Below are 25745 nucleotides of genomic sequence, written 5' to 3'. Positions count from 1 at the left end.
CCAACACTGGAGTCCCGACACTTATCGGAATACCGGCGCCAGCATCCCGACTGCCGGAATCCCAAAGGTAAGTAGCGGAATTGTGGGGGGTTAGGCAATAAGGGGAGGGTTAGAGTTAGGCACTAAGGGGGGAGGGTTAGGTTTAGGCACTAGAGGGGGAGGTTACGTTTAGGCACCGGGGAGGCAGGGTTAGCGGTAGGGTTAGGTTAGATATACTTACCTTCGGGATGGTAACCTAGTCAGGATGCCGGTATCGGGATTCTGACCGCCGGCATCCTGTACCCAACCCCTTGTTAAAAAAATAGCTGATAAGCAGCTGTGCGAAGCATCATCGCGGTTCTAGCTGTCATTCTTTACAGCTGCTGCTGCAGATAATGCAGCCAAGTTTATCTCCTTTACTTACAGCGCATACCTTTACATATGTTTATGTGTTCACTGAAATATTGCACAACTATAGGCGATTTAGAATTGTGAGCGCGTCTCTATTTGCAGCTAAGTTGGTGTAACTAGGTGGTAACTGGGCATAGAGAAATTTTCATATGCTGCCAAAATGTTTCCATTTGAAAACCAGGCACCAATATACATTCTGTCACTGCAGTGACACATTTTGGATAGGTACAGGGGCATTGCTGCAGAGGGTGCAGTTGCTATAGGGCCTGAAGAACCTAAAGGGCCCACCTCCCCCTGCGGCCAGCTCACCGCACTCAGCGAAGTCAACATTACAGAGACCACTGGACGGCTGGACACAGCACACAATAGTGACTGCAGCACTGAACATACAATACTTGAAGAAACAGCCAATCACAGGCTTCTCAACTCTCCTGCTCCTGCTGATTTCAGTATGTCACCATGGGGGCGGAGCTACACAGGTTGCCGCTGGGCCCTATAGCTGCTTTGTGTGAGCTAAGTGTAAGTGATCATGGACCGGCGCTGATGATCCCTGCTGTACTAAGGGCAAAAATTGGTAAAACCCCAGAAAATGCTGCTTTCAGGTGTTTGACCGCATTTCTTGTATGTACCAAGCACCGGAAAGCGATACCTATGGGCTTCTTATCAGGTTTCTCATGGGAGGGATACAATCGGATCACTCCCAGTGCCCCCTGCGGCAGCATGCGACATTCTGAGCATGCGCAGAGGGACTTCTGGGTATTAAACCTGGAATTCCCTCTATCCGAGTCTATCACAAAGGAATGCTCTTATCGGAAGAGCTGTCCTTTGCGATTAGAAACGCATTTCTAGGATGTACTTAATGCCGGCATGTATCAGATAAGTAGCGGGAGGTACCGCATCGCGAATGCAATGCTTAGTACATCCCGCCCCTAGGCGGGGATGTACTAAGGTTGCGGTGACCATTCCGCCAGTCACCGCAACCTTACTAATCGCATATGTACTAACATGCAATTAGTTTCGCAAAGGACAGCTCTTGCGATAAGAGCTGCCCTTTGCGAAGCAGCCGACCCCGCCCCCTCCGAGCCCCAGGAGCTTCCTGCTGGTCATCTGTGCAGGAAGCTTCGGGCTCCTCCTCCTCCTCCCTGCACCCAGAAGATTAGGAGGCGGAGGGCCCAGGAGGAGCGCGGGCCAGCGACCATGGAGAGCAGGTGAGTGGGGGCCAGTGCTGGGCGACTGTGGGTGCGGTAAGAAGCCCATTGGCTTCGTAATGCCAGGTTTTTCTGGCGTTACCCTCTGCACCGATAAAAGTGCGGCTGGGGCTTAGTACATATGGAATTGCGGTAAAAAAACAGTTTTCTATTTTTTTACGGCATTTTTCCTTTAGTACATCCATCCCGGCCCTAATGTTTAAAGTATAAATTGGTGCACTTTTGGAATCTTAATTTTCAGCAAAAATTGAAGGTCCATTACTAAGCTACACAATAGAGTGTACAATAAAAGTCCAGTAATAATAATATATAAACCCCATTAACAGGTACAGCAATAGTGTCATGATCACGTTTCAATGTACATGGATGTAGTAGGACGGAGTCGTGTCAAACAGAAAGATATATATATATATATAATGGATAGAAGGGTCTGTATGCAGCTGTCAGTCAGCGGTGCTAGTGACAGTCTCCTCCCCGCTGGGTGTGACATGCTGCTGGGGGAGCCGCCTAACAGAATGCCGGCCCCGGTTACGTAAAGTGTGCTGGCAATGTGTGTAATACAGTAGGCCGCGGCCGCTCTGCTACCGGCATGTTAGTGAGAGCAGCGCCCCGACTGTGGTCTGTGATACAGAGACAACGATTCACCATGAACCGGGCACTGAGCTCCGAGAGCCAAGGTACAGATACGTAGCATTGTGTTCCTGCATGCTGCACCTGTGCTGATCATTATACTACACACTACAGTATATCTGCTAGAGCCAAGGTACAGATACGTAGCACTGTGTTCCTGCATGCTGCACCTGTGCTGATCATTGCACTACACACTACAGTATATCTGCTAGAGCCAAGGTACAGATACGTAGCACTGTGTTCCTGCATGCTGCACCTGTGCTGATCATTGCACTACACACTACAGTATATCTTCTGTACGGTCCTTGTAGGATGAATGCACTGCAGCCCTGACTGAGCCTAGTACAGTAACTGTACCGCTCACTCCTGTCCATGGGAGGCCAACCTGTGGCTATCCAGATGCTGTAGAACTACAAACCCCAGCTTCTAAAAACAATCCTGTTTATAAGGATGCGGATGGAGAGAAGCCATGCTGGGATTTGAAGTTCCACAACAACAGGAGAGCCATAGCTTGCCTACCTAAAAGCTATGTATACACTGGAGCGAATGGCATTCATTGTGACATCGGAATGAATGCTCGTCAACAGTGATTGTGTGTCCACAGCACACTGGACAAATTTAATGAACGACGTAACGATCACTCTATGTCATTCATTAACAATGCATTGGATTGGCCGCTAGTGATATCGCTAGGTTTGATGTGCAGCACATCAAACCTAGCGACCGTGCGTACACACTGAGCGATGTAGGCGATATACCGTTACGAAACTGCATATCGTCCTGACCAGGGCCGGTCCTAGAAATTGTGGAGCTCAGGGCGAAAGTTCACACTTGCGCGCGCCCCCCCCCCAAAAAAACCCAACAACTTTTTGTAGATGACGTTCCTCTGCACGCGCTGAAAGCACACACGCTTCTGGAAAGGGGGTGTGTCCTTGCGGAACACCCCCAATTCATTAAACTGAGCTCTCCCCTCATGCCGAATAATTGCCATGTGCAGTAATGCACCTAACACAGTAATGCCCTTTATAAACAAATTATGCCACATGCAGTAATGCCCTGTATAACACATGCCACACGCAGTAATGGCCTTTATAACACATTATGCCACACGCAGTAATGCCCTGTATAACACATTATGCCACATGCAGTAATACCCTTTATAAACACATTATGCCACACGCAGTAATGCCCTGTATAACACATTATGCCACATGCAGTAATGCCCTGTATAACACATGCCACACGCAGTAATGGCCTTTATAACACATTATGCCACACGCAGTAATGCCCTGTATAACACATTATGCCACATGCAGTAATACCCTTTATAAACACATTATGCCACACGCAGTAATGCCCTGTATAACACATTATGCCACACGCAGTAATGCCCTGTATAACACATTATGCCACACGCAGTAATGCCCTGTATAGCACATTATGCCACACACAGTAATGACCTTTATAACACATTATGCCACACGCAGTAATGCCCTGTATAACACATTATGCCACATGCAGTAATGTCCTGTATAACACATTATGCCACATGCAGTAATGTCCTGTATAACACATTATGCCACACGCAGTAATGCCCTGTATAACACATTATGCCACACGCAGTAATGCCCTGTATAACACATTATGCCACACGCAGTAATGACCTTGATAACACATTATGCCACATGCAGTAATGTCCTGTATAACACATTATGCCACATGCAGTAATGTCCTGTATAACACATTATGCCACATGCAGTAATGCCCTGTATAGCACATTATGCCATATGCAGTAATTCACTTTATAATACAGTATCCCCAATTCAAATTACGCCACACATTAGTCCCTTATTCATGTTATGACACACAGTGGTGCCCCTTTTACACAATGCCCAAATTAGTGCCCCTTATACACAAGGCCCACAGTACTGAGTAGTAGTGCCCCTAATACAATACCCACAGTAGTAGTGCCCCCTATAGTAGTGCCCACATTAGTAGTGACCCAGTAATAATGCCCCCTATAGTAGTGCCCACAGTAGGAATGCCCCCTATAGTAATGTCCAAAGTTGGAATGCCCCCATTAGTGCCCCCTATAGTAGTGCCCCCAGTAGTAATGCCCCCTTATAGACATGCCCCCAGTAGAAATGCCCCCTTATAGACATGCCCCCAGTAGTAATGCCCCTTATAGACATGCCCCCAGTAGTAATGCCCCTGTATAGACATGCTCCCAGTAGTAATGCCCCTGTATAGACATGCCCCCAGTAGTAATGCCCCTTATAGACATGCCCCCAGTAGTAATGCCCCCTTATAGACATGCCCCAGTAGTAATGCCCCTTATAGACATGCTCCCAGTAGTAATGCCCCCCTATATACATGTTCCCAGTAGTAATGCCCCTTATAGACATGCCCCCAGTAGTAATGCCCCCTTATAGACATGCCCCCAGTAGTAATGCCCCCTTATAGACATGCCCCTAGTAGTAATGTCCCCATGCCTCCCTTCTGAAAAAAAAATAAATACAAACACTATACTTACTTTAGGCCCCGCTCCTGCGTCTGCTGCCATTCGGTCCGACCACGGCTCCACCACGGATCTATGAGAGAGACATCATGACGTCCCTCCCATAGTGCTCTATGTGGGAACCAGAGGTCTGGAGTGAGCTTTGGCTGCCTTTGCAGGGAGGGACCCAGGTGCCCGCTGATAACAAATATCAGCGGGCGACCGGTGCTGTTTTTTTTTTTATTATGGGAATTTTTTTTTTAGCTTCTGGGGACTCAGTGGCTCCCTCTAGGGAACGGCGCCCCGGGCGACTGCCCTGTCAGCCCACCCCTAGAACCGCCATTGGTCCTGACATCGCTCCAGATTGTATAGTCACTCTGTAGAACAGCTTCTTTTATACACCGCTGTCTGTCATATATTATGCTGTGTCCATGCTTATTTTCCATTCCTCCTGGTGCAGTTTATTTAATTTCCTATTTCAATTCCTTGCATTTTTTTTTCCCTTAAAACCATCAAATAGTCCTTGGTCCATCTTGTCATCTAAAGGCGGGTATCCACTTATAGATATATAAACGAGAGCACGATTACGACATTGCTGTCGTGCTCTCGTTTATATATCTAGTGATGTGCCTAGACTGAACGTTCACTCGATCAGTCCCGGTACATCCCTCATCGCCGCAAATGCTGAACCTGACGAGATCGTCAGGTTGACCAGCATGTACTGGCGATGTCGGAAGTGGGCACGCGCATAGCTGGTCGCTTCCGACCAAAACATGCACGATGAATGCGCGATTGCACGAGAACGACGTCGTTATCGTGCAATCGCTTGGTTAAATCGCTAAGTGGATACCCCCTTTATACTTGGAATTCAGACCCATTGGTTCTTTCTGTTGTCCAACTGTTTCCTTATATTATTGTAGGGATGGGCATTGATACGCTATCTATAACAAAGATTGATTTTGTGACGATATAGCGTGATTTTGGATCGATCCTGGAGACTCGATGTATCAGCAGGAGTGATCGTAAAATCACAATGCTGGTGGCGATCTTTCTTACCTGGTCTCCGGCGTCTCTTCCTCCTCTGTGCATGTGTGATCTCTTCCCTTTCTGAAAGAATATTACTTTACTGATTTTTCTCTGGGAAATGGATTGAAATACCGGCGGCTGTTAAATCCTGACAGCGGATGCCCGAAGGATGAAGATCCCGACTGGGGCAGGAAAGTACCCTAACCTAGTGCCTAACACTAACCCCAACCCCCTCTTACCGCTCCCTAATCTCTCCCTGGGGGTGCCTAAACCTAATCTCTTCCTGGGGGTGCCTAACCCTAACCCCTCCCCCTAGTGGTGCCTAACCCTCCCCCTAGTGCCTAACCCTCCCCCTAGTGCCTAGCCCTAACCCTCCCCCTAGGGCCTAACCTGCCCCTAGGGCCTAACCCTAACTGTCCCTCTGGCATCTTAATCTTACAAATGTTGAAAAAAACATTTAAAAAAGCATGTCGACCATTTTTCTGTGTTGACTTTTTGTTCCAGTTGACCATCTGTTGTCGACCTTAAACACGAAACCCATTGCTGGCTGTCATTGGTGCTTAAATTAAAAGATAATATTTGCATGAATATTGGTTCCACAAAACAACTGCCGCCTCTGTGCATAACACATTTTAAATGGGGAATATATATTTTACTTTTTAATTAGTTTTTTTACTTTAAAAATTACTTTGCATGATGTTTCAAAACATTGCTTTTGGTGTTTACATTATATTGTACTTTGTCATTTAAGTTACACTTTAGGTATATGATATACAGTTAACTTGCAATGCGCTATCAGACTCAGGAAATCCTGTTGTGTCTCTTTGAAGAATGTGTTCCTCTTGTTTCCTTCCTACAGAAGACTATGGGGTTTATTTATTAAACCCACATAAATACGTCGCAGCTGGCATACACCTTTTGGTGGTGCTCATAAGTGCACTTCTCTCACAATTGGTCAGTTTTGTGGACAAACTGATAATTGTACTATGGATTGAATTCATCATGAATTGAATAGCGCCGGGAAGGAGTTCCCGGAGCTATTCAATTCAGCGCGCTGTTAAGCCCGACTAAGGATTTCTTCTCGCATCTTTCCTGTGGTTTGAGCAGAAATCCGACAAAACTACTGGCGCGATGCTGTTTTCTGCCCTTAGCACGGCAGGCACTTAAGTTGGAGAATGCTGGTTCTCGCTACTAAACACCATGTTTAAAGTGCGAGAACGGGCATTCTCCGACAAAATGGCGCGCTGAATTGAATAGCTCTGGGAGCTCCTTCCTGGCGCTATTCGATTCGCACTGAATTAAGCCCTATATTCCATCCATTTCTTCTCAATGGGCCTGTCAGTGATCTAGGGGATATTTAAAATTTTTTGAAATGTCCTTATCCTTCCCCTAATTGATGTATTCAATAGCTTTTTCTCATTTTTGCTTTGAATGTTATTTTGACTTCATGATGAAGCTCTTGTTTGAAAATGGACTAACCAGCTGTGGCATTGCTCACTGATAGTTGTATTTCTTTGTAAATCCATTGAAATACTTTAATTGACTCCTAATAATGAATTAATTATATGCCCTCTGTAATTAATTATTTTTTATTTATAAATATTAAGGAAAAAGTTTTGAAGTATTTTTGTTAATGTGACCGAGTATATTGTGTTGATCGAGTGACAATTTCTGAATCAATTTTCACTCCACAATATAATATAATAAAATAAAATGTGAAAAAATGCCAGAGGAGGTTTTAAATCATTGTTAAAGCAATGGTATATATGCATCTTTATACCACCTGCTTGTTATACAAGCAAAACTGGAATTATAGTGAGGTTGGTGTTATAAAGAGGTTGAAATTGACTGGTATCAATACATTGTAATTCTTTTCTGCCAAAATACACTTACAGGGGTATTCAATATGGGAGCGACAACATCGTTTTTGCGTTAATATCGCACTTTTGACGTCATTATCGCAGGTTTGACTTTTACACCGTATTCAATTTCAAAGACTTATCGCAGTTTTGAAAAGTCTTTGATAAAAAACGGGGATAACTTTTCACCATTGAATGAATAGGTGTCGAAAAAAAGTGCAGAATTGGGGTTTAGGGGTGCAGGCTTAAAAAAATAGCCTGCACCCCTGGGAATGACGTTTAAAAAAGAACTGTGTCAAAAAAAGTTAAAAAAAAAATTGGGACACCCCAAAAAATTTAAAAATTGGGGTGAAAAAAAAAAATGGGAAAAAATTGTTTAACAATAGGGAAATAGGTTCAGGGCTATTCTGCAAGTATGCGGCAGGTGTTTTCTAGAATAGAATTATAGCGGCAGGTGTACAAATGCAGAATTTTTAAAAACTTACTTTAGGGACATAAAAATATGCTAGTACCAATTTTCATGTACCCCAAATTTGATGGAACCACTTAAAAAACCGAAAAAAAAAACCTAAGTGCTCTTCTGCATCACTTCTTCAATGTCGGGAAAAAAACACCTGCTGCGACTATTTAAATTCCCGACTTTCAATTAAAGGCTAAAACGGGGGTACCCAAAGTGTTCCCTCATGTTTTTACTACTTTAGGTGGGTCTTACAATTTTTTTAAGAAAAAATTCGTAACTTTACTCAAATCCAACTTCGGAGTTTTCCGTTTTCGTTAATTTTATATTGAATACGGGTATAAGTGGGAGCGCGCCCGATACTTTAACGCAGGTAAAAACTCCGATATGAAATGTTAACTTCGACAGTGAAGTTAACGTTTCATACTGAATACCCCTCATAGGGGTAGACTTACTAAGGAGCGATTTGTTATTGCCGCTAATCATAAGGGGCTTTGACCAATGGATTTAAAACTAGCAATGGGAATAAATGATAGATGCTAAACCAGGCTTGTTTATTTTCCTATTGCTGTTTTAAATCCATCTGTCAAAGTTCACAATCATTGCATGCATACAATGATTTCGTATACATGCAATGAAGAATGCACGCTTTGGGCCTAGATTTGGACGCTGCTGCGTAACTGTACGTTGGTGTATTTGTTTGCGGAGTCGCGGCAGCGGTAAAACGAAAATGCTAGATCCAGCCTCCACATTGCGCAATAACGTGCGCCAGAATGCGCAAGCCCTAAAACCCCCACTTTCAACGTCCCTGCATGCTGTAACACCATATGAGATTCTAGACTCGCCACTATAGGCGCACCCATCCAGTGAACCTTCGAGTACTCAGCCGCGACCCAATCATAACACGCCCTTGGAACATATTTTTTTGCGTTCACTTAAGGTCACCGCCCGGCAAGGGCCATCACACGGCCGCCCCATTACTGATACCATCTGTCCCGAGCGCAATAGAATAGTTGAGGGTACGCTTTGTGTAACGCATGCACTGTAGGGATATTCTGGATTTTTCACGCATGATCTGTGGCAAATTATCACTCAACTACGTGGGCACTGGCATTGCGGTCACCTCTGAATTATGCCCCTTAACTCTGTATGCCTATTTGGAATATATTTGGTTATACTTTTGTAATAAATCTGCTCTTTATTTTCTGTTAGTGAATTTCTAAACCTGATTTATTTATTTTTTTTCTATTTTAGGTAATCTTTTAAAAAACAACAAAGCAAAAAGCACAGTAAGTACCTGGTGCTGTACCTGTGTGTAATTTTACACTCGGCTGTTATTAAAAAATAAATACAGAATGTTACAAAATTGCTTAAGCATACTGTATATCGAGACAGCAGTTCATTTAAAATAAAATTGCTTTTTTTTATCTCTTTACATTTTGAATTTTCATTCTTTGTGGGAGATTCAATTGTTTATAAGGCGGCTATTTTTTTAGGGCGCCCAGCGGAGCAATTAAATTTTTGCTCTGTTTGGATGCGATAGTTGCCGGTGTTGGCATTGCAAAAATGTGCGATAAACCCATGGCTAGGGCCAGCGACGTGCGGTGAGGTAAATGCCTGGGGAGGCTCTGGCTAGTATCAGAGCCAGATATACAGATACATATATGAACCTAAGGGTTCATGTGGGCATTATACAAAGGTGCAGCAGTATATAGTGCTGGAAATTTGGTGTGTATTGATCAGGGATATGCGGAAAAGGTAGACAGGGGAGGCAGTGCCTCACCTGCCATACACCTTTTACTGCAGAGTTTTGACTATAAAAATGATTAGAATACAAAGAAGGTATTTATAATATTTTCTTTACATTTTCTTATAATTTTTATAGTCAAAACTCTGGAGTATACCTAAGTATGACAAAACCCTGTCTAATAGGGCATGAAGACCGCGTTAATTAATTGGCGTCCAGAACAATTGAATTGCAACACTAGGCGCCCAGTAATTATCGCCGCCCACACAACAATTGAAATGCTCCTTTAAAAGTGTAATCTTTGTTGCCATCTATGTATTTAACATAGGTAAACACTCTGGGGGCAATCCAATTAGGTGCGAGTTTGCAAAAGTGAGTTTGGTTCATGAAACTCGCAGGCAGCGCACAGATGCGCGCATCCGAGAAATGTGAGATCCACTTAGAAATGCCAATTGGCGGTACACGCAGTGAGATTGTATGACTTTTCCACAAAAAACTGTGAACTGGGAAAAATGCACGAAAAAGTGGGAAAACCGTCCTGGACCCCCAAAAAGTGACAATGGAGATAGCCGGACCATATAGAGGGCTGTTAGTGGCCTTAAAGAAAGTTACTAGAGGTTCTAAAAAGGTGTCAAATGGCTGAGTTTTGCTCTTTTTTTTTTAATTGTTGAAAAATGATAGACAGCATGGGGATATGTAATAGGCTGCGGACTACAAGTATCAGCGAGTCCCGTGCAAGACTGCCCGATGTTTTAAAGTAGTAGTGCTACTTTAAAACATCAGGCAGTCTCGCAGGGGACTCGCCGATGCTTGAAGTCCGCAGCCTATGGCGTATACCTACAAGTGTTTTTCAGAAAAGTAAGGTCTTTCCAGCATTTTGGGGTAAACAAAAATGTTTGTATAAAAATTATTATACAAGTTGTAAAAAGTTGGAATAAACACATCAGCAAGTTCAAAACCCCCTCTCCCATCAATACAACACCTCCACATACCTGTCCCACATCATTTACACCTAAACATACCTGTCCTACAACATTTACACCTCCATTTACCTGTCCCACATCTTTTACACCTCCACATACCTGTCCTACAACATTTACACCTCCATTTACCTGTCCCACATCTTTTACACATCCACATACCTGTCCTACAACATTTACACCTCCATTTACCTGTCCCACATCTTTTACACCTCCACATACCTGTCCTACAACATTTACACCTCCATTTACCTGTCCCACATCTTTTACACATCCACATACCTGTCCTACAACATTTACACCTCCATTTACCTGTCCCACATCTTTTACACCTCCACATACCTGTCCTACAACATTTACACCTCCCTTTACCTGTCCCACATCTTTTACACCTCCATGTACCTGTCCCGCAATCATTTACACCTCCACGTACCTGTCCCACATCATTTACACCTCCACACACCTGTCCCACATCATTTACACCTCCACATACCTGTCCCACATCATTTACACCTCATGTACCTGTACCGCAATCATTTACACCTCCACGTACCCGTCCCGCAATCATTTACACCTCCAAGTACCTGTCCCGCAATCATTTACACCTCCAAGTACCTGTCCCGCAATCATTTACACCTCCACGTACCTGTCCCGCAATCATTTACACCTCCACGTACCTGTCCCACAATCATTTACACCTCCACGTACCTGTCCCGCAATCATTTAACCCATATGAGATTTTTTTTCAGAGACATTAACCTGAAAACTGACACCGCCAACTTTTGCTGATTAATCCCCTCCAAACAAATACTAATTAGGAGAGGTGTACCAGAGGTTCTGCACTGTCCTGACATTGTTACCTTTAAAATACAGATTTTCCCTACCTTTTTACCAGCTGAGGGGAGAGCGCATAAAAATTTTTAATTTCATCTGAAAAATCAATGTTTGGTTTGGAATTGGATTGCAAAGGTAATTCACAATGCGCGTTCCCCTTGAGAGCGGTTTGCAAGCCCAACTTGCACCTAATTGGCTTGACCCCTCTGACTGTTTTGAAGGTTTTGATGTTATAATTATTTTTTTATTAACCTAAACAAGAACATTAGCACAAGAGCTCCCTCTCAACTTAACTAGTAGAACCAAGGAAATTCCGTAGTCCTGTTTAAGACCATTACAGTAGCCAGGGGTGGGATAGTAGAAAAGCTAATTTTGGAGAGAGAGTGCCACCAGTATAGAATTCCTTCTTGGTGGCCATCTTCCTTTTTTTTTTTTCTTTAAGCTTATTAGGTACTGTAATTCATAAAAGTGAATGCACAGTGCCTACTCAGACCACAATCATTAGTGTAGTGAATGCTATCAGTGCCATAACAGAGCTTTACGGTGCCCTGTGCCGGCCACACCCCCTGAGCGCAGTGATCGGCAGCACGGCAATTACTGGGGGAAGATGCAGAGGGGCCGGGTGGTCCCGCTGCCATTGGCGGCTGCTGGAATATTATCTCTTTCTGGGAAAAGTAAAATACTGACGGGGAGATGTATTGAGAAAGATAAAGTTGCATCCAATCAGTTTCTAACTGTCATTTATCTAGCACTGTCCTAAACTGACAGAAGCGAACTGGTTGCTATGGGCAACTTCTCCATTTTCTCTCTAAAGTGGTGAAAGGAAATGCCACCCCCCACAAATTGGGAGCTGCAATTGGTGATCTAACATGGTGGCACATATTTTTCAGAACCATAGCTCAATAAAGAAGGGAGGATGGAAACGGTCTTCAACACGTGATGCTAAGGGCGGGAGCTTCATAATGCGTGTGGGTGGGTGATATAATATGGGCAGCCAACAGTGGTTCTCAACTCGCAAGGAAAGTGGAGGAGAACAGACTCGGGCCTGTGTATAATTTTGTTGGGGGAACCTTCAGAATTGTACAAACCCTTCATTGAAGTCTGCGTACAGACATTGATGGGTTAGAAATGAGTCTCTCATCTTGCTCAAGGCAGGGGGCAAAATAAGGAAGGCTACCCTATCTTACAGTACATGTAGGCTACATTTCCAGGTCTTAAACAGTTTAGAAATTACTTTAATTAAGGTTTATTGTTCTTCTACAAGGCAGCTGGAAAGTTAATAAGTTGTAAATCATTTTATCAATTTTCTAATAATAATAATAATAATAATAATAATAATTTTCATAAATAATGTGCCTATAAATATTTGTAAAATTATCTAGAAGTAGTGACTGAACACTGGGAAATTTTTTTTTTTATTGTGTATTTTTATTTTAGAGGGAAGGAAGTAAGTGAAATAAATGTGTTTGTACATCTGACTGCAATGCCAATTATGTTTTATTATGTTAAAAGTGGAATTTCAAAATGTTTTAAATATAGCATGGTAAAAAAGGCAGGGATACACATGAGAGTTCAACACGGACTGTGGCCCGTATTCAGACTTTTCACCTCCTTTGCCTGTTTTTCAGGCGGAAAAGTATCGCGCACGTGCCCGCTTATCCCCGTATACAATTTCTTAGGACACAAAAATGGGACCCAGCGAAACTGGAACAGGTGAAAAGTCCTGTAAATTTTTGGGAAATCATCCTTTGACCCCCCCTAAAGATGTCCTGACATGGGGGATCACTATGGGTACCCCCATTTTTGCCTGCTGAAGGGAAGTCAGGTTTTTAAATAGCCGCGGCAGGTGCATAAATGCGGCTTTGAAGAAGGTGATGAAGAATAGCATTTAGCAATTTTTTGGGGGAAAAATAACTATGTCAATCAAATTTGGGGTACATGAAAAGGGGTGCAAGCATATTTTTAAGTCCCTAAAATAATTTTTAATAATTCTTTAAAAATGCACCTGCCGCTACCACCCACAATGTAGAAAACACCTGCCGCATATTTGGAAACCCTCTGGAATCAATTTTGCTACTTTAGGATTTTGTCCTCATTTTTTTCTTTAACCCCAAAATTAAACTTAATTTTTTGGGGTGTCCCGATTTTTTTTTTTTTATTAAACTTTTTTTTAACACACATTTTTAGGGAACATTCCCAGGGGTGCAGGCTATTTTTTTAAGCCTGCACCCCTAAACCCCAATTCTGCACTTTTTCTCGCCACCTTGTGTGTGGAGAAAACTTATCCCCTTTTTTTTTTTTACAAAGCGGTGCAAAAAGTCTTTGAAATTGAATACGGGGATAATTGAAACAGGCGAAAATGACATCATCGGCGAGTTTTCACCTCAAATTGAATACAGGCCTATGTCTTACTCTGTGTGCCGGCTCCAGTATCCCAGCACAGTTGTAATACTGCTTAATGCATTTTCACGTGTGGGCATTGCAACTTTAAACATGATTACTTATTTTTGAAATTCTATACTTATTATACTCTATATATATATATATATATATATATATATATATATATATATATATAGCAGAGTACTACCCACACTTCTGTCTTATTGTTTGTATGTTTTACCGTTACGCTGCTTGTCTAATCATTGGCATGGTTCATTCGTTGGTGTTTGTTTTTGTTTTTTAGATCTGTGTGGAGGGAAACATAGCGAGTGGAAAAACCAGCTGTCTTGAATATTTCTCTAACACTCCAAACCTTGAGGTATCCCAGTCTATGTGAAGTGACCAGTTACCCTATTTGGCATAGTGTAAAGGCCTTCAGTCTGGACACGTTTGGATGATATTTAATGCAGCAATAATAATTTTTACTTACTGTCATTTTGTAATACAACTTGTTAGTCTTAAGCTGGGGACACACTGAGGCGATGTCGGCACGATATGTCCTTTCCGGCCGAATTGGAACGACATATCAATGAGGGGGAGGGGTGGCGGGGGTATTTTGTGTTGTAAATGGAGAAATTGAATAGAAGTAGAATTTCTAACATCATTGTTTTTAAGGCCTCGACAGAGCCTGTGGCAAAATGGAGAAATGTCCATGGCCACAATCCGCTGGTAAGTAGCAAATAAGACAAAGCACAATACTATATTTATATATCTAAAACAAGATTAAGTACGGATTGTTGTACCAGAACACCTAGGCCTAGATAACATGCATCTAGCTGCTCTTGGAATAATTGAGTGATCTTTTCATGGGTTTGAGTTAAACGATAGCTGTTTGACTGTTTTGTGTGGCTTGCGCTAATATGTTTTACTCAGAAATTAGCTTGCTTACTGGTCACCGTACATTTACGTTGGGTTGGAGGCTGTCTCTGTAATCCACCTTTAGTTTACGGTGGGCGGTGATAGGTTCGTGGACCTTGGATCTGTTTTTAATGTTGGCGGATGCCAGGTAACCTTATGATGCCAAATATATATTCCTGTATTGCTGGGGCTCAAAAGGTATTGTAGAGGACGTCCAAATTAGATCCATGAAGGACTAAAGGTCCAATACAGAAGTGTCCTCATAGATCTTGCCTCGATACCCCATACGGCACAACACACCCTGCATGACTGGGCCACTCAGAGAGCTGCAGAGTACATCTTTTTGTTGTTTTCTTTTTATTTATTAGCAGTTATTTATATAGCGCACACATATTCTGTAGCGCTTTACAGAGAATATTTGACCAATCACATCAGTCCCTTCCCTAGTGTTCATTCTAGCTTCTTGATCAGGTAGGGCGCCGATTAAGAATGAGGGCACGGGCGCGTGCCGAAGGCACACAACTTCTATTCATCCTCTGCTGCTTGGTGCGACTGGAGCCACGGTCTACGAGGACACATCTGTACCTCAGTCTATTCTTTTCTTTATGTCCTGCCTATTTGAAACAAAACCCTGTGAATTTCCAAATTACTTGAATCGGAAGCTCAGGTGTGAAACTGACGCATTTATAGCTACTTGGATTGTTGGGGACCAAGGCAAGTCCAGCAAATGTACCCAGCGATGGCACGATATATCAGGTGGTCCGTACACACTGCACGATCTGTTGTACGACCGGCCGATATATCGTTCCCCCGCCATATCCAGAAGTATGGTTTCGGCCCAAGGATCTTCTGATTTGCAGTATTCTAGAAATGTTACAAGTAAACAAGTAATTTTTTCAATGCGTATTGAATGATGTGTTTTTGTATTTATTGTAAGTTTCTATCTTTGCTCAGGGTTTAATGTACCTGGATCCTTCAAGATGGGGGTTAACACTACAGACCTATGTTCAACTGACTATGCTGGATATCCATACAAGACCATCGGTAACTATTAAAGTCTCCTTGAAAAAATTATTTTCCCTATCTCTCAAGTGATAGATCCATGGAATTGCGGGTTCAGCAGATACTCACCACTGCTGTAGTGGATAACTTGCTCAAGTTTATATGGGATTGGTCTATAAGGTTATCACTGGGGTTTGTTTGGTATGTAGGGGTAACAGTTAAATCCGTAACAGCAACAGTCATGTTGCTGTATATTATAAAACTTCTCCTGGTCATCAGACTAGGGAGGGCATCATGTATAGTGCTAGCGAGGGTGAGTATCTCGCCAGGATCCTGGTCATGAAAGTTCTACTATAGTACGAATTCATATGAAGTGGTTCTGCTTCATTCTAAAGGAACGAATAATGCAAAGCCAAGACAAACCTAATATACCTGGTTATTAACTTCTTAGTATTTGTCAGAAAATTTGAGGCTGATTTAAGTTTAGCTAAAGTTCTGAAAGAGGGCTAATTGGTCCCGCAAGGCTATTCAATTAGCCCCGAAGTGCAGCACTTCTCCGGGATTTTTTTTCACCACTGCCCAAGCAGTGAAAATAAAAACCCAAAAGTAGGTGGTTAACGGGTGCCCCAACCCTGTTAACACACTAATCCATTAACTTTTCATGGTATTCTGTGTGTTAATGGGCGTTAACTCTTCAATTTAACGGGCGTTAAAAAAGGTAAAATATATAAGTGCTGCATATCCAATTAATCTGTGCAGTCTCGTTAAATCTCGTTTTGTCTCCTCACATTGTGACTAAAGCTATGTACACACTATAAGACTATCTGTCCAATCTGGCTGGTTGGAAAAAAAATCTGGTAATGTATGGGAGCAAATGATAATAAACCATTTGTTCACAAATGCCGGAAACCGGACAAAAATAGAAATTTGGACATATTGTTAAATCAACTGATTTCATCCAATTTGTTCGACGACCATATTTATCTGTTTTCCAGTGTTTGCAAACAAGTAATCGATTGCATTTGCTCCCATACATTACCAGATTTTCTTCCCAGCCAGCCAGATTGGACAGATAGTCTTATAGCTTCTTCGTGTGAAAAAGAAGCTCTGCGCAAGCCGAGTCACACAGGACCTGGCGCAACTGTGGCAATAGTGTATGAGGACACATCTGTAGAATGACCAAAAGCTAAGGACATTGGGTAGGATCAAATGTACTGATTATATGCAGGAGGAGATTATTTTTCCCAGAACCCAACAGGAAACCATCTGTTATTTTGCAAATGTTCTATCTCATGCTATACTAATACATAAAGGTGAAGTCTGCCCTAAATAGACTTACTAATGTTCATTTGTTATAACATGTGAGCAGGGATGGCAACAGAAATCTTGGGGCCCGGTACACTGGTTTCTCTGAGGCCCCTTCCGCCGCCCCACCCACCACCACCATCCTCCGTTTGCTTTAGAGATGGACGGATTTGCAGAGCCGCACATAAGCGACTGTGCAAATCCGTCCATCTCCGATGCAAATACAGAAGGATGTGTTGGATATCTCCTTGCTGCATTTGTGATCCCAGCACTGTGACCGATGTCGCAGGCTGGGATCTCCATCGCGACTGTGGTTGCTCCTCTGGTCAGGTTGCGGGAGCTGAAGCTTCTCGCAGCCTGAACGGACGCTTGTCACTTATGCAGACCACGGTCTCATCCCTTCCAGGAATGGCGACCAGCCATGCCCCTGCTTCGCTCCCAAAATGCAGCAGCATGTCAATCATACTGTAGCCTGGGGGGGTCTGCGAGCATAATTGCAGGACCCGTTCTGCACATGGGCTGAACAGGCCCTGCACAGACGCAGACCAGGAAATATCGGAGATGTACATGCATCCGCCACTATCTTTGCAATATACATGCTGTGCTACTATCAACCCAAAGCAACAGTCTCTCTCTTTCATATACACTTGTCCCCAAAACACAATTAAGATTCAGATATTAAAAAGCCCACATGATAGATATAGCTAACAAGTCTCTCTCTGTCCCTGTCTGTCCGTCCCCCCACCATCGACCTCTTCTGCCTAATATTCAGTGTACAATCCAATGGATATGTTGAACTTAAACAAAGGGACAGATTCAATTAACAGGGAATGCAGAAGGATTTATTACAATGGAAATGAAATAAAGTAAATATACACTGTCCCCTTAGTTACCACACCCTGTGTCTGATGCAGGTGTGCGGATGGCAGCGTCACTCTGCTGCGGTGGCTGCCTCATGGGTGGGAGGGAGCAGACGGTGCCTGCAGCTTGTTCTCCGGTGCCCGCAGCCCGGCGGTTCCATTAGTCACTGTCATTGTCAGGCTGCCTGTCCCTGCTCCTCTTAGATGGACCGTGGCGGCCAGCGGCATGGAGGCAGGCAGGGACAGACCTGAGGGGAGCAGCATCATTCGTAATGACGTCGGAGCGTCATTCATACTATGCGCACAGACCGGTGACCGTGAAGGAGGTACCTTTGCCAGCTGCCGCTTAATAGCTTATTAATTAGATTATCTTTGCCCACATGCACCGCGCCGGCGGCTTGTCAGTTTATTTATAACAATTAGGCGCGATGGCCCCATTTTTTTGCCCCTCTAAACCTCGGGCCCGGGAAGGGGGTACCCTTTGTACCCCCCTGTCGCCGGGCCTGCATGTGAGGAGGGCAAGAGTACGATTACACTCTCATTGATTGTGTATGATTTGTGCCTCCATCTGGATCCTCTGTTCCCTCATTTCCTCCTCCCCTCTCTCACTTATCCTTCCCTTTCATGTTATTTGCTCATTGTATTTTTATTTTGCATATTTTTTTTATTTTTAAACCCAACTTAATAAAAATTAATTTAAAACATATGCGCCGAAAAAATTAATGCTAGTATGTAACTTTGAGTCATTTCCCTGGCTCCTGAATTCAGTTTCTATTCCATCCATGTTGTGAATTATTGTTTAGTTTGCATTAGAGATGTGCGCAGGACCATTTTTGCAAGTGTTGGTTTTGGTTCATTGGCCCGGTTTTGGTTTTGCCAAAGCTCCGTGACTGGTTTTGGTTTTGTATTATTTTCCAATAATTGACAAAAAAGCTAAAATCTTATAATTTGGGCCTTTTTTTGTTCCTATAGCATTATTAACCTCAATAACATTAATTTCCACTCAATTTTGACCACCTCACAGATCACAATATTGTTTTCATTCAGTTTAGGCCAAAAGGTTGCACCAAGCTAGCTGGCTGACTAAGCTAAGCGACAGCAGTGGACGGCTGGAGTCACAGAGCTTATATATGCACTTGAACAAAGTGCACTAGGGAAAAGGCACCAAACAGTACAAACAATAGAAGAATATCTTTTATTTTTCATTTTGTAGCTCAACTCACTGCGACAATTCAGAGGGGTTTAATTTTATTATGTATGTGAATAATAACGCATAGGAATACAGTGCACACAGGTTGTGCAAACGTAAAATAGTCAATTTTTTTTTACTTTTATTTCTTTACTTCGCTACGGACCTTGACAATACACAATCTAGTGCTGTTTGTGAACAACCACTTTAGATGGACACAGCACAGCCAATTTACAGCAGAGTACAGCGCAGCATGCCCCTATACACATTGACTATACAGAGCAGCACAGCCACTTGTGAGTCTGGACACAGTAGAGCCTATACAGCAGAGTACAGCGCAGCATACAACAGCATGCCTGAAAGTGAAATGGAGCTTGCCTTGAAGTGGAATCCGAGTCTGGTGGGAAGACCTGAGCCACCACTCTGGTACGGACATTCGGGCACGTTCAGATTACAAATAATCCGAACCACTCATCTCTAGTTTGCATACATTCCTAACTTATATAGAACTGTCTTCTTATAGTTTTTATATTTGCTGACTATTTTTATAGATGATCCAAATGAGACAGAATTGGTATGAGTATTAAGTGGTGTCTTACTGGTGGGTGCAGGACTAATGAAGTCTTGCAAATGTGAAACATGTAGTCAGCTGGAGATCTCCGCAAGCAGCTTCTGCACAGCAACAATGTGGATCCTGCCTGTCTCTCCAATATCATAAGGCAGGCCGTCAGTCTAGCAGCCTGTCTGTCCAGAACACCACCACATGGTGGTGCTCAGGTTCCTCAATGTTTACAACCAAAGTATAACAAACGGCCTCTATTTTCCCATTTTAGAAAATTGACAGGCAGTATGGATTCCTTATTTGAGGGCGACCTGAAGTTATGTGAAATTTTCCCAGAAATTGACCCCCTTACCTCTTCACATTTTAAGAGGATCTCTGCTCCTCTCCCAGCTGATCATCCTTCAAGGATCCCTTGGACAAGAGGCTGGTTGGTCTTTTTAAAACTCTGTTTTACACCCCTGCTTCTGCTCCTTGGACAGTTTTTGTTGGGATGTAGTTAATAGACCGTCGTACTACATGCCGCCGGTCTGTATCCAGGCAACCAAAGCCTGACGAGGGACTTAAGATAGGCGTCGAAATACTAACTCCTATCTCAACCCCGACGCCGGAATACAGAAGGATGCCGGACCGATCGAGGTAAGTCCGGGCTTCTTAGCCCTTAGCCGTGGGGGGGTTAGGTTCAGTGACTCCTGGGGGAACTTAGGGTTAGGCTAGGGGGAGTGGGGGGTTAGGCTCCACTGGGGGGGAGGTTATGGTTAAGCACACCCCCTGGAGGGTTCGGTTTATGGTGCGGGTAGAGAGGGTTAGGTTTATGCACCCCCGGGGACGACGACTTAAAGTTAGGCACCACCCCGGGAGTCTTATGCTTAGGCACCACTAATGGAGGGTTAGGTGGGGGATGGGGAGGGTTAGGGTACATAGTAGCCCTAGTCGGGATCTTGTCCTGTCGGGCTTCTGTAGTTGGGATTTGAACTGGCGGCTATTTCATACCCATTCCGTTTTTGTTACCTGCAGTTTAGACAGCTAAGGTGACTTTTCAACTATTGGAAAGGTTGCAGGATGACACATCCAGAGAAGGAACATTGCATATGGCTTCCTAAATCCTGGATGTCTTGTTCTACATGTAACAGATGGCTCTGTACTCGAAGTTGAGGATAAAGCTGCATTCTAAGAGGTACTGACATGTGGTGAGGTTTATGGTTTTGGTCTGCTTCTAATTTTTCAGGGGTTATTGGCCTTGAGCTGCAGATTTTTTAAGTAAAGGTTTTCTTGAAAAGGGTAGGGAAAGTTTTGGCCACCCTTATTGATTTTAGATTTCTCCTTTGGAGGAACCAGGTGCTCCCTCTTTTGCTCCCCCGCACCCCCTCTATGACTTTTCACCTGGAACATGTCCTTTCTTCTAGTTATCGTCTCTGTAAGATATGTCTCCGACTTGCAACTCTTTCCTGTCTGCCATAACTTTTGTTCCATGAGGACAAACTGGCCTTCATATGGTGCCTTCTAAAAGCCATAGGTGATTTTCCAGGCTCCACAGCAACTAGGAATGGGTGGTGAGATCCTTTTGTCCCATTGCTCGAATAGGCAAGTTTCCCTTTAAAAGTTGGTTGCCTTTTCTGAAAATACCTTTACCGGACACAGCATGGAACCTCCTGTTGGTCTTCTTGGAAGGTCACCAGATATAGGGCCTGATTCACATATATATATGTAACACTTGTGGGGTGTCGCCCCTATTTTGTAGGCGTGCCAAGCCCAGGGTGTGTATCGTCTGGCAGAGGGGTTCCTACGGGCTGGCCGAGTTAGCTTCGGAAATAAATGAAGCAGTGTCTGCGGGCACTGCCCTTGGATCGCAGCTACATGCAAGAGGTTTTTATTTCCTATAGACACCTCCTGCTGCATCTGCATTTTAGTTGGACGGTATTACACAGCCGCTTCCTTGTGTCTGTGTATTACTATTTACATCTGAATCCAGGCCCAAAGGTCACCCAGTCACTCATTGGATTAGAATGATTTTTGGGCGGTTTTACCTGTTGCTTTGGGACATCCCATCATTGGTGTCTCCCTACTGTAGATGGAGGAGTGGGGATTTTTTATTACAGCCAATCAATGTCCTGCTTTCTCAATTACCATTAAGTCTGTTTTACGTGGAAATACTGGACGATAATGGCTTATCAATTCATGCCACCATCTTTTGCTACTAATTCACACGTCATGTCCCTTTCTGTAGTCAGATCTGTGATGTGTACTTAGGAAATAAGCTTTTTCTTTAGCGCAAAGGGCTTTTCCACTGTCAAATGATTCATTTTATTGGTTGACAACGTGTGTTAAAGACACGGCCTCTTCTTTCTAGCTTTCGCATATAGTCATAGGTTACTTTGTTTATGTTGTGTTGCTAAGATAAGAAATGAAAGTTACTTGAAGCTGAACAACCACCATAGATATAAAACAAAATGGCCCCCAGGAGGCAGATCGCTCTGCAGTCTGCTTATTTGTCTGCATGCAAAAGTGCACATTACAGCCTGTCCATGGCTCTGCTATACATTTACATGGAGCTCCTTATTTGTTATATAGAGGGATGTGTATTGAGGAGGCACTTTCTATAGGTGGATAATCCCTTTTAATCTTATTGTACATCAGTTATATAGACAATGTAAAATGGCACTGTCCATAACTTATTCTGTAGCTTTAAAAAGGATTTACACTACAGATTCTCATCACAGTATGGGCCTGATTCAGAGCCGCTCGCTAAGATGCATACTCACTGCTGGCGATGGTATGCAGTGTGTGTGCATTATGCGCGCATGTGTTGTATCGCAGTGCGCATGTGCATACATTAGCGAAATTTCACAATGCATTCACTCACTGTGCATAGACAGCCCAGCAGAGTGAGTAACAGGGGAAGCCATTTGTAGGTGGTAACAGGGGCTGGCCAAAAAAAACGTTGGAGTGTAGGTGCAAACGCAGGCGTGCCTGAGCATCTCAACGGCGGTTTAGAGGTGTGCATCATTATAAGACCGCATCATAGTACACATCACCTGGCTTATTTTTACACTGAAGTGCTCGCAGTGCTTGCGGCAGGGTATGGTCAACCTCAAGCGCTGCGATAGCATCCGATGTACCGATGGTTGCATACACTTCCTGGACATGACGTGCACAAGTGGGCGTCTTAAGACAGGCTGGTGGGTATCTGCATACACTATGTGATCGCTCTCTAAGAAATACTGGGCGGGCTATCGCATTGCTGTGCGGTTGCACTGCCTACGCAATTTGCATACACAACTTGCGAGCGGCTCTGAATCAGGCCCTATGCTCCTACAGATTGCAACATTTCAAAGCATTTTCCCTTTATATATAAATTTAATATTGCCCATCTCTAACCATGCTCTGGTTTACAGGATGTATTGGCACATTACGTTCCGTCACCTGTGTAAATGCTGCTGCTTACAATAGAGTGAGCTGCAGACTGAGATTCTTATAGCTCTATTGTTGCTAGTCATCTCTGCTGTATTAAAAATCAGTGATGTCACTAGAATGAGGTATCTGTGGATTGCTACATATTCTACATTGTCTGTACAGTAAGTGCAATGTGTTGCTGCTACACCTGAGTGAACGCATTCTGACTTGTACCTGTGTAATTCCCTACAGATCGCTTCTGTTAAAATGATGGAGAGGTCCATCCACAGTGCAAAGTACATATTTGTAGAAAACCTTTACAGAAGGTACAGTATTTGTCTTTGTTTTTTTTATATATATAGCTTAACAATACATTTGTATAGCAAACGTCTTTCATTACGCGATCGTTCCTGGCTCATACAGCTTATTTCTTAGCCATGTGAAACGCAGCGTATGTCTTCTCTTTATCTTCTGTATTTTTATATGCCTCCTTAGGAACTTCACATCTATTCTTGGTTCAGTAATACTCATGCCTCCATATTGATTCCACTACACTAGTTAGCACCTTGCTTGCAGGTTCAAGGAAGATTTTGACCTCATGTAACAGAAAATCTAATGGCAATCTTCCACCCGCACTGATTCATACTCTCCACTCATCTCCTCTCTTAGCCCAATATTTTTCTCATTCTGTTCAACTACTGTATATACTTTCTGCATTACAATCTTTTTATTTGTTGTTTTGAATTCTTTACCTGACCGAACATTTTCATCCTTTGCCTCTTGCATATTTTCCCTTTGTACTCTACGTCTCCGAATGTGTAGACCTCATATGGAGTTAGCTATTGCCCTGAAGGCCATTACTAAATTTAGGTAATGTTAAAGTGCGTATCCATTAGGCGATGGGGTAACGATAGTACGATTACAACATTGTAATCGTGCAGTCGTTCCTCATCCCTGTGTGTGCCTACACTTAATGATCTGTCATTTGGTGCAGGCACCCTCCCTCATCCCTGAACATGGCCAATCTGTCGTTATCGGCATGTTTAGGCAATGATTTCTGTTGGAAACGACCAGCGGGAGCGCGCATCGCTGGTCGTTTCCGACATTTTACTGCCCGATCACTGCACGATTAATGAACGGCTGAACGATAACGATGTTATTATCGTTGAGTTGTCCATTAATATCGACATGTGGATACGCGCCTTAAGGTATACATGCAGTGATTGGTCTATACAACTTTTTGCCATCTAATTGGTCTCTTATTCATGTGTGTAGTCAGTGCCAGATTAAGGTCTATTGTGTGCCACTGCAAGGGGTGTGGCCAGCGGCGCAGAGAAGTTCTCCCGGGCAGACAGTGTGGGTGTGGTGGCACACTATATCACTGTACTACCTCCCCACACTATATCATCACACTACATCACTATGCTACCTTCCAACACTACATCACTATGCTACCTTCCCACACTACATCACTGTACTACCTCCCCACACTACATCACTACGCTACCTCCCCACACTACTGTACATCACTGTACTACCTCCCCACACTACATGACTGTACTACCTCCCCACACTACATCACTACGCTACCTCCCCACACTACTGTACATCACTGTACTACCTCCCCACACTACTGTACATCACTATGCTACCTTCCCACACTACATCACTGTACTACCTCCCCACATTACATCACTACGCTACCTCCCCACACTACTGTACATCACTGTACTACCTCCCCACACTACTGTACATCACTATGCTACCTTCCCACACTACATCACTGTACTACCTCCCCACATTACATCACTGTACTACCTCCCCACATTACATCACTACGCTACCTCCCCACACTACTGTACATCACTGTACTACCACCCCACACTACTGTACATCACTATGCTACCTCCCCACACTACATCACTGTACTACCTCCCCACACTACATCACTACGCTACCTCCCCACACTACTGTACATCACTATGCTACCTTCCCACACTACATCACTGTACTACCTCCCCACACTACATCACTACGCTACCTCCCCACACTACTGTACATCACTGTACTACCTCCCCACACTACTGTACATCACTGTACTACCACCCCACACTACTGTACATCACTATGCTACCTCCCCACACTACATCACTGTACTACCTCCCCACACTACATCACTACGCTACCTCCCCACACTACTGTACATCACTGTACTACCTCCCCACACTACTGTACATCACTATGCTACCTTCCCACACTACATTACTGTACTACCTCCCTACACATCACTACGCTACCTCCCCACACTACTGTACATCACTGTACTACCTCCCCACACTAAATCACACTACATCACTGTACTACCTCCCCACACTAAATCACACTACATCACTACGCTACCTCCCCACACTACTGTACATCACTATGCTACCTTCCCACACTACTGTACATCACTGTACTACCTCCCCACACTACTGTACATCACTGTACTACCACCCCACACTACTGT

At 43.6% G+C, this 25745-nt stretch overlaps 1 protein-coding gene across 1 annotated transcript in view; it reads left to right on the top strand.

Moving 5' to 3' along the window:
• The first annotated feature begins 2081 nt into the window (after positions 1-2081).
• TK2 (thymidine kinase 2) overlaps positions 2082-25745 on the top strand; it is a 52883-nt gene continuing 29219 nt past the window's right edge. The window contains exons 1-6 of the mRNA XM_088451285.1: positions 2082-2275; positions 9322-9356; positions 14315-14389; positions 14686-14739; positions 15883-15972; positions 23489-23562. Coding sequence (XP_088307411.1) covers positions 2188-2275; positions 9322-9356; positions 14315-14389; positions 14686-14739; positions 15883-15972; positions 23489-23562 — 416 coding nt within the window. The 5' untranslated portion in view covers positions 2082-2187. The remainder of the gene's footprint in view (positions 2276-9321; positions 9357-14314; positions 14390-14685; positions 14740-15882; positions 15973-23488; positions 23563-25745) is intronic.

Source organism: Taudactylus pleione, unplaced genomic scaffold (assembly GCF_031769625.1).
Source record: "Taudactylus pleione unplaced genomic scaffold, aTauple2 ptg000545l, whole genome shotgun sequence".
NCBI classification, from domain to species: Eukaryota; Metazoa; Chordata; class Amphibia; order Anura; family Myobatrachidae; genus Taudactylus; species Taudactylus pleione.
Note: the sequence above shows the minus strand (reverse complement) of the source record. Positions and strands in the feature narration are given on the sequence as shown.